Source organism: Montipora capricornis, chromosome 3, assembly GCF_036669925.1.
Source record: "Montipora capricornis isolate CH-2021 chromosome 3, ASM3666992v2, whole genome shotgun sequence".
Taxonomy (NCBI): domain Eukaryota; kingdom Metazoa; phylum Cnidaria; class Anthozoa; order Scleractinia; family Acroporidae; genus Montipora; species Montipora capricornis.
Window position 1 is genome coordinate 8448378 of NC_090885.1, and position 10000 is coordinate 8458377.

At 42.0% G+C, this 10000-nt stretch overlaps 1 protein-coding gene and 1 long non-coding RNA gene across 2 annotated transcripts in view; one reads left to right on the forward strand and one right to left on the reverse strand.

The window, feature by feature from the left end:
- The window catches only part of LOC138042082 (uncharacterized), a 20564-nt gene extending 11962 nt beyond the window's left edge, over positions 1 to 8602 (forward strand). Inside the window, exon 4 of the mRNA XM_068887826.1 lies at positions 2452 to 8602. Within this exon, the coding sequence (XP_068743927.1) occupies positions 2452 to 3567 (1116 nt within the window). The 3' untranslated portion in view covers positions 3568 to 8602. The remainder of the gene's footprint in view (positions 1 to 2451) is intronic.
- Positions 4315 to 10000, reverse strand: part of LOC138042087 (uncharacterized) — an 11051-nt gene continuing 5365 nt past the window's right edge. The window contains exon 2 of the long non-coding RNA XR_011130919.1: positions 4315 to 9375. This is a non-coding gene — a long non-coding RNA (uncharacterized lncRNA). The remainder of the gene's footprint in view (positions 9376 to 10000) is intronic.

Consider the following 10000-nt stretch of genomic DNA (forward strand, 5'->3'; position numbering starts at 1 on the left):
CCCGTGAGGAATGAATCAACGATTAAATGATATATGAAGTGGATCATATATGAACTGCCTATATGAAATCAAGTGAAGCTGTGATCTTCGCAGTTATGAACGCAATTTTTGCAATTGCGTAAAGAAGCGTGAGTTTCCGCTGTTGTGGTGTGGTATTGTTGAATCCTCCAGCAAATATGTGGGAGGGTTAGTAGCGCTGTTTCAAAAAGGCTTATGACGTATGAGGCCTTGCAAGCACAACCTGTCCTTGTGTCAAATTGTGGTTTTCCATGACGTTGTGTATCAAAATGGGGAGCGAATTGCATCACCTCTGAATCCGTCCTCGCCTGTTAAGGGAGCCTTAAGCAGGCGCTTTTTGAGACGCGGACGGCAACCGGAAGTGAGCTGTTTTCCCTTTTAACTTGTCTTCACACAACCACATTTACATTGCTAAGTACCTTTTGTCCATTAGAGATGATTTGTATAATAATCTGGGAGACACCACTGTCCTGGCACGCGAACTCTTCTCTTCCGGTTGCCTTCCGCGTCTCAAAAATACGCATGCTTAAGCTCCCTAATTAACTCGTTGCAAACCTCACCAGGCTTGCGGATCAATTCATCTACAGTCAATTCTCTCGTAAACGGAAACCATCGGGAATTGAAAAAAGCGTTCGTTAGTAGAGCTGTTCGCTTACGAGTATTATTCCCATAACGTGACACTTCAAACTGCCAAACGAAAGGACAGCATGCTTTCCCGCGGACAAATGGAGATTTGACAAAACCGACCCCACGGTTCTGTTGCTCTGTCAAAGGTCATAGTTTTGTTTGTATTGCAAATTAAAGACAAATGTTATTGCCGTGAGTCCATAATTATACGTGGGGTGTCCGCTTAGGAGAGAGCGTGAACGAAGAAAAATCCAATTATAATTTCAAGTTTCTGCGTCCGTACGTGATACTGTCTGCTAACGGGAGTGTGTAAATACAGAGTTTGACTGGAAGGTAAAACGAGGAATGAAAAAAAAGTGTCTGTAAGTAGAGCTGTCGTTAGCGGAGAGTTGCCGAGTCTTTGCCAATGATCGCTGTGACGACCGCAGAAAGCTTCCATTATTATTTTTCTCTTAACCGCGTTTTATCTAACCCTTTCTCCATAGAAAAATGGAATTCCTAGAAACAACCCAAAACTATTAAATCCATCAACCTTCATTGGATCTGTCAAGTTTTTCCAGGGCAGTAAATATTAGCCTGCGAATACAGCCGCCGCAGGCTAAGTAACGGTGATTCAATGCGTTATGAATTTTCCGCCCCCGCGTATGTACAGCGGTTTTCCTTTCGAAAGGTAAAATCACTCATGCATATCGGAAGGTGAAAAGTAAAAATGCATAAAATGATCAAACAGACATAAAATGGTAAGATTTGCATGTTGAATGATGAATGAGTAGTAGCGCTTCCGAGAGTAATGTCGTAAAGCGAAATTCGAATGTAGAATTGTGAAAGTCGAATGTAGAATTGTGAATTCGGATGTCGTAATGTGAAACTCGAATGTCGATATTCGCTAAGACCAACGATGAAATGTGAAACAAACATAAAATGCGAAAGTTGAATTTTGGCGGGGATATAACGCCATACAAACAACACATGTCTATCTGCGGCCTTCCCTACATCTAGGTACGACGGAAAGCCGCAAGAATCTGGAACAAAAATTCATCTTCCAAATCAGCACCCATAATCCCAACGGTATTAACGACGCTTTCCATTTAACTAATGTATTCCTGTTTTTCACATTGCCATGTTACCACCAATAGCGTAGCTCCTACTCTACTATAAAAACTACACACAACCCACAATTCCTCGATTCGCTCTGACGAAGGGCTAACGCTCGAAACGTCAGCTTTTAGAAACCCTGCACTTGTAAATAGCCAACTTGTCTGCCTCCGGCTAGTCGGGATTCTTAACAGTTGTTGTTGTTGTTGTTGTTCTGTTCCGTCGATTCGTTCTGTTTCATTGGCCCTGAAAAGCCCCTGTGGGGAGCGGTCAATTAAGTATGTGTAAGTATAAGTATGCATAATTTTAGATTTCTCATACAGGACTTGTGATTGGCTGGAAAGCTAGACATAACTCGGTTTCCTCAGATACATTCAAGTTGTACGCTGCTAGTCAAGAGCCCCTGCCCCTTCTTGTATCAGTAATTTCTTATCCCGATGGTGCTTTCACATTTTGGAAATGTATAAATTGAAAAATCATCGTGGTTAGGCTGTTCCAGGCTCTCAGATAGTCGAGAAAACGAAAAGAACTGAGTGTGAAAAGCGAGTGGGGCTTGGGTCGAGGCAGCCCGCCTCGCCTCGACCCAAGCCCCCACTCGCTTTTCCCACGCATTTCTTTTCGTTTTCTCGACTATCTGAGAGCCTGGAACAGGCTACATCGTCGTGTGCTTGCGTCCCTTTCAAACTTTTTTTTATACAATCTTTATTTTAGGGACTTCGCGGCCGTCATAGCTCGAGGCGTTCTGGCAGCAGCGATGAGGATCGTTACACGTGGGTGTCATATCCAACTGATCTTTCCACGATACCATCTTATGCTCCCCCAGTTTATCACTCGATCGAGAACTTTCCAGATTACGGCTTGTCGTCCTGCATTGTTCCTCCTCCTGTGTTCGACCCCACAGATTTACCACCGCCTTACTCTTCCCAGAATCTTTCACTTGCCGAATCTCAGAACTCTCTGTCCTCTCCAGAGTCTTCCACCAGTCAAAATCAAATTTCTATTGGTCAAGAAGTTTCTGAACTGCACACGCTGCTGCAGTCATCACCCATTTACGATAATGGACCAAGAACGCAAAGCAATGGTTGCAAAGCGCCCTGCGGAACCTCCAATGGAGTTATTCATCTTGTGGCTGGGGACCCACGTTTGGACAGGGAAGTCGTAGGTGAATCTTGTGAGTCTTTTGCATTCACTAAGACGGACTGTTCCGACCAAGATAACCCTCTCGGAGGCGATAAGGGGTTGCTTGGTAGAGGAACAATTGGAGATGATATGAAAGGAATTGATGTTATCGATGAGCCTCATGGCAATTCATCTCCCAGACTTGAAAGACACTTGTGTGAAATTGTGCCACAAAACGCAAGGACGAGACCCTCAACCACGCGGACGTCAGGTGATGAGTCACAGGTAACCGAAGCCAGTGGCAACCGCGGAACACCAACCTTCAACTCGCCTTGCCAGAAATCTAGAAAACTATCTCTCACAAGATGTAGTAAGCTTGGCGAAAATTCTATCTATGTGAACTCGTTCGAGGTTTTGTCCAGACCTCCCCCCAACGTGAGAGTTCCACTGGAAGATTCGCAATTGTGTTTCACAACTAACAGATACTTGAACACAAGAAGTACAGAGCAACGATTAAAAAGATCTTTCGTCGAAAAACACAGAAGAAGTCAAAAGAGAATAGGAAGAGGTAAACACGGGCGGCGAAGGCATGAAGTAGAAGTTCTGGATCAAAAACGTAAACCAGATGCTGTGCTTCAATTACCGGCTTCGCAGGTGGATTGTGCGAATGAGGACTCTGCCTTTACGGGCAAGGAATCAGTGGTTTAGTTAAAGCTGGATGAGGGCATTGCAGTTAGGTATAACTAACTTTAATTGTAGACAGACCCTCTGAGCATAAGTGCGTGCTTGATAACTTCGCGGGGGCGGACCCCAGATTTTTCTTTGGAGGGGTTGCACCACAAAGTGAATGGCGTCGCCGAATGATGACGGTTTTTTTGCAGAATACCAGTTCTATTAGAAAGCCTCAGGTCATCTCATCTTTATTAAACTTTCACTGAGTAGTCAAAAACAAAAACAATGATTAAGGTAATAAGAAAATAGGATAAATGTTAAGGACGGTGCCTACTAATTCAAAGGTATTTTTGCGCGGTTTACTGAATATGCGGGAAAAGAAGATCTTAACGAGTGTTATTGAAATCCAAAAAGAACATTGGGCGTAAGCACGCATTTTTCGAAGATAATTAATCAGCAATATTTGTAAAAAGGCTTTAAATCATAAAGCCATGTATGGCGTTCTTTTCCAAATTGAATCTTTATTATCTCTGAAAAATGCGTGGTTACCCCCAATTTTCTTTTTGGATACCAAGAGCACTTGCTAAGTTTGCTTTCTCCGCATAGTTTTGAACCGCGCAAAACTATTCCTGTGTTAAAAAGCATCCCCCATAGGAAATCCGAGTATTTCGAGATGCGCAGAACGTATGCGCAATAACAATAGTAGGCACCGTCCTTAAGGTAATTATTAAAAAAAAAAAGCTCAGTGAAGGACAATCACAACAGAGCACGCTCCAACTAGGTGAAGGCCCCTTTGTCTTGTGCGGAGCTCATCGCATTGCTAAAAGGATGTCTAGATAAGAATATCGTAGACACAGTATTATGGTACAGGAAGGGTTAAGGGAAGCTCCAGGGACGAGTTGTTGCAAAGGTTTCTCAGTGCGATGAATCCCTACGCAGTTAAACAGAGTTTAGCCGAACGTGTGTCACAACGAAAACCTCGATCTAAGTAATATTGGTTTTAGCCGGTCTTTAGTAAGCTGTTCGTAGTGAAAAAATAGCGTCGACAAAGCAAGAACAAAAGGAAAAAGCATTTATCTACTTGAAGTATTTCTTTTCAAGAAATATCTGCGCGAATCTGTTGTCGAAAATCGTGGTTTAAACCGGCCCTACAGTTTGTCATGGCGCCAAACTTGTTTGTAATGACTTGGCCCAGAAAATAGTAGCTGGAAACAGGATTTTAGCGTCGATCTGAAATCCACCCTGTGCCCCATGGTAAGTACTTAAAGTTTATTGTTAGATTGCGGTATTGAACAGGCGCTGCAAAGGTTATCTTTATCTGTTCACAAAACCGTGGGGTGCAATTTTCAAATTAACTGACCAATAAGGTACGTCTTAAAAAAACCATGTAGTATATGGCACAGAGGAAAGAATAGATTTTCAAAATGATATATTTTTATCGCGTTAGGGCCAAATGTGGGGAATTATTTCTCTTATTTACTAGTCTTCTCTTTGTAATAGGAAGCTTAAGCAAAAGCGACGTGAACAAGTGGAACGCGAACGCCAACCATGAATATGCACGCTTTGCACGTGCGTTTTAAAGTCACGCGGTTTGGTACAGTTCGAAAGGTGCCTGAATAGCCTGCGAAGCGGACGGTTTTCAATGTTTTCTCTTTGAGTGGCGAGGCCGCGCGAGGTATTGCATGGACAGGAAATCGAAGAAAATGACAAAATGAGAGGTTTCCCCCGTTTTCCTTCTAATACCTCTCCAGGTTTTCCCGCTCGTTAGGATTTCCTCTCCTGTATTTGCTGTTGCTCAAGGCGCCAACAAAACCGCCAGCTTCGTTGACTACGGCGTGAAATAACCAAACGGGAGGTTATGTGGGGTACTTAAGGACACGAGGATAAATTTTCCGTTTATTTTAAACTTCCATGCTATTCATGCCAGTTCAATCTCTTGACAGTTGTTACACAAATTATTTCTTGAACAATTAACCTGGATTGATCGCGAAATGATTGTAAGACCGGTACCGCGACGTTCTAGTGTCAAGTGATATTCTTGTTGCAGTTGTCCGGCGTCATCTTGTTCAAGCATCCTAAAAATGGTACATGTAATTTGTTCAACCTCGTTTCCAGAGTCAACCTCGTTTCCAGGGATGGAGAGAGAAAAGATTATGTCAGTTTGGGAACCGATTTGCTGAAGTGTAACACGATCTCTGCTTCTAACAACTCGACCCTGGGGGTCGTTTCTCTGAAGGACCCGAAAGGTTTTCGAGTCCGAAAAGCCACTTCCGTAACTACCATCCGCTATTTTTGATAGGCGGGTCTTTGAACATGTTTTCAAGGTAAAAAAAAAAGCAAAATGATTGTGGAGTTTTAATGGCTAAAAGGCTCTCCATTTTCTAAGAAACAGAGAAAATAGTGACACCCGAAAAGGGCCCGAAACTTTTCGGGACGTTCGAGAAACGGGTCTGCCTCGGTGATGTCCAAACATGCACTTAATCAGCAAGGGGACACTTCGTCGCACCTATTAAGATTAGTACGTATCTAATTACGAGAATTTCGGGACATAGTTACGGGAAAATGGTTAAGTGAGAAGCACACAGTTTTAGTGAATATCAGCATTTTTTCCCCCAAAGTTATCGCTGCCTATATACGTCAAGTAAAGTTTGCTTCCACTTACAGGGCGTAGTTACGATTAAAGAATTGCAGTGTGGAATGAGGGTTTTCTTATGTTTGTCCACCAAACAAAACTGAAAGACTTTTGCTATGAGATTAGTTGGCTGCACTTGTGCAAAACTAAGTTAATTAATCCTTCAAACTCGTTGTTTTAAAGCCTCCCACAAAGTAGAAAATCAGCTGTGATTTGTTCAAAGACCGACCGTGGAGTAGAAAGGTTTAGCAAGGCCTTTTGACGTCACCGGCAAACTTCTTTATATGGTACTCTTCTTTGGAGAAGTTTGTGACGTCAATTTGGTTACGAACCCATTCTCTGTCATTGCGTGGTTATGAATCAAAACTGGGCCAATTTCCTGATCAGTCAAAGCAAATAGAAAAGTGAATTTTAAGACGGAAAAAAGGTTATAAAAAAACAACACAATATGTTTTGGACAACGTCCTTTCAGAAATTAAAATTTTATTACAGAGTAATGGATAGGTTGTAAATACTTTGGGGCTGGACCACTTAAAACCTATAGAGGTATTAAATTTAGATGTATTTGATCCTCAAACCCCAAAGAAGTGTAAAGATAGAGTGAGAATTTCATGATATGTACATCGGGCCTCGTGTCGTTCAATACCGCTTCCTTTACCTATGCAGATATAGCGTAACGGAAAAATTACAGGTAAAGTGATTCTCGCGATGAAGCCTGGCTCTAGAAATGCGAATCACTTTGGTAGAGAACAATTTGATTAAACTCCAAAAAGGAGTTTCGAACACTAAAGTCCAAGGGTAAACTATGTTATGTTCACTTGAACGGCAGGCAAAAGGTATAGACAACTGATCTAAAAAACCCTTTCTCAACATTGTGTACCAACGTTTGTGTGCATTCTTTGTTGTCGGCCGAAAACACAGGAAGAGTGTGTTTTGGGTAGTTCGCTGTTGTGGGCTTTTATTTGAAAGCTTTTTCAGATTCGTATGAGACTGTGTGGAGCGAATTTTGTTCCATATTTATCTTTCCGAGTCAAGTTGTTGGAAGACCGGATACCTTGATTGAACCAGGAGATAAGACGTCGTCCAATTTATAAGAGGCAAGATTTATCTTTTGAGAAAACTCTCCTCTTTGAATTATGAATATTATCGGGAATCTAATAAGATAAATTTCAATGGTCAGCTGAAGCTGAAGAATCGCGCAGAGTTTAAGGCGTTTTTCGTGTGACAAAAACTCCCACTATGAAATTCCGGAGATTTCGTGTGGCCAATGGAAGAGGATTTTCCGATTGGCCGTTCCCAGCCAATTATGTGGACGAGTTTAGCGCCAAAACAAAAAAACAACTGAACAAATATTACGTCCTGGTTGGAATGGTCCAACAGAAAGGAATGTTTTGTAACTTCTTCAGGTTTACAAAAACGGTCAAAATTTATCTTCGCAAGCTATTTTTCGACTCCACCAAGGCGGGTTACCCACCTCCATGTAAACAGGTCCTTAGTTAGGTAGTAAAATGGTTGCATGGCGACTTGTCCACCAGGTGTGGTCGTGAGCTAAATTGACTTAATTAATTTCCAGACACCTCTTTAGGCAATTATTACTGAACAGCACGCACGTGCTTATTCCGTGAAGAAATAATGTTAAATGCCTATTGTCGTGCTCCTGCTTATGAATGTTACGTTTTGGCTAGCGAATTTTAAGGTTGGTGTTTTATCGGCGTAATAAGAGCTTCAGTACATACCGGGTATCGATGTCAGTATTGCAGAAAAAGAAACTAATTTGTTCAGTGAAACTTTAGTTGGGAGATCAAACATTCTTACCTTTATCTTGTTAAAGTTATTGTCGCCCAAAATACATAAGCGACCTTTGGATTCGAATATCAAATGCATGCAATCGCGCGTCCTTCAATCGAAAGCACAGACAGGTTATGATTGACCGGAGCCACCCGCGTGGGTGAACCGCGCGGTGGACCGGCCATAATTCGGACTGAGCAATTGCTCAAAACGCAGAGAAACGTTTGCTTGCAAGTCACAAGTTGGTTTTGCCTTTGCCTGTGCTTTTGGTTGTTAAAAAGCGAGATTTTTAAGCCAGTGGTGGTGTAAAGCAATCGGCATTGAAAACCTCTCGATGTGATGCTGAAATGCAATTTTCCTAGTTCTTTCAACTTGTCAGTTATTCAAACATTTGTCTCTATGGGACGTTAAATCGCCATTTACTTGAAAATTGAATCAGTGATGTAAAAGAAACAAAAAAAAGTCAAATTCCGTTATTTTTGACTATAAAACATTCAAGAGACTGGGGTGTGATTTTTTAAGGGTAAGATATTTCTAGACTTAAAATTATTAGCATAGTTATTTATGATATCTGAATGTCTCTGAATTTGTTGCAGAGAAAGTCATTGTGTTTTGAAACGAAAAAAAAAGTAAAAATTTCATGAAACCAAATATTGGCTTAAGTGTGTTATTGCGATCTGGGCTACTGGGTTTGGAGGAAACTTGTACAGAACTTGGGATAAACTGTGGACGCTTTCCATGTGACAGGGCTCTCTGTTCAGACTGCCGCGGCATGTCACAGTGGAACGCCACTAACTCTTCAATGCCTTCAAATTAACACATTTCGAATATGATATATACTCCTCCAGAAGAATGCGAGGAATTATCACGCAAGTTTTCCTTCAAATTGTTGCATTTTCTTTGCAAACTGATGGGTCTGACCGGCCAGTTCTGACAACTAGGAAAGCGCTCTACGAATGAGAAACTACTGAGTGACTTCGCTGGACATTTTAAGCAATTGTCACTTAATAGACAACTGAATTTTTCAGTTGTCTTTTAAGCGACGATGGCTTAAATCGTCCAGCTTAGTGCAAGGATTACTCAGTTCTCTCAAATTGTTTCTATTAAAGAGAAACTTAATCTCATTTCCGGGATTCCAACCTCGAGTGATCGGACCAACTAACTCTCTGAGGGTCTTAAAAATAACTAAGGAGGAAAAGTGGTACCCGCGACGTTGTATTGACACCTACTACACTGAGTTGTGGTCTGACTTTCAAGTCTTCTCGCAGGCCTTGTCTCGCAACGTGTCCTGTTAATGTGGCATGCTCAAAAACCTCACACAATTTTCGTAAAGTGAGCGGATGGAGTTTTCGGTCGGCATTGTGCTCTGCAGGCCTTTGTAACGGGCTTTGCTTTGTTGGCTGACCCTCACAGCCAAGGTTGTGCTGAAATTCAATAACGAAAAGATAAAGATTAAGAAAATGCAAAGCTATGCCAATTATAGGCGCATAGAGAAGTTATACGCATAACAACGGGTCTCCTCTAGCTCTCGAGAAACGGAATATCCGAACTGGTAGGAGGAAATGCGTAAGTTTGACTCCTGCAAAGAAAGTCTCGGACTGTTTTTTCCTCTAAAATCCCCGATTCACCATAGGGAAAAAAAATGATCTCTCTTATTTCTTTTACCGGGGTGACATATACCATCTTCTTCATTACAACAGCAATAATGCATCATTTCGTTCTAGCAGAAAAGCGGGAACCTTCTCATGACAATGAAGTTAAATGAGACTCAATCGAGTCTCCTAAAATCTCAGTGGTGCAGCATCCGACCTTGTAATCGGAAGGAAGGTCGTAGGTTCGACTCCTCCAATGGAGCACTCGGATTTTTCCGATCATCCCCTATAGCTCAGTGGTAGAGCATCCGAACTAGTAATCGTAAGGAAGGTCGTAGGTTCGACTCCTGCGATGGAGCACTCGGATCTTCTCCTATTTAATCCTAGCCAATAGTGGGACAATTCTCATGAGAACCTTCGTTTAATGACCAAAGTGCTACGTGGCTATCATAGCTCA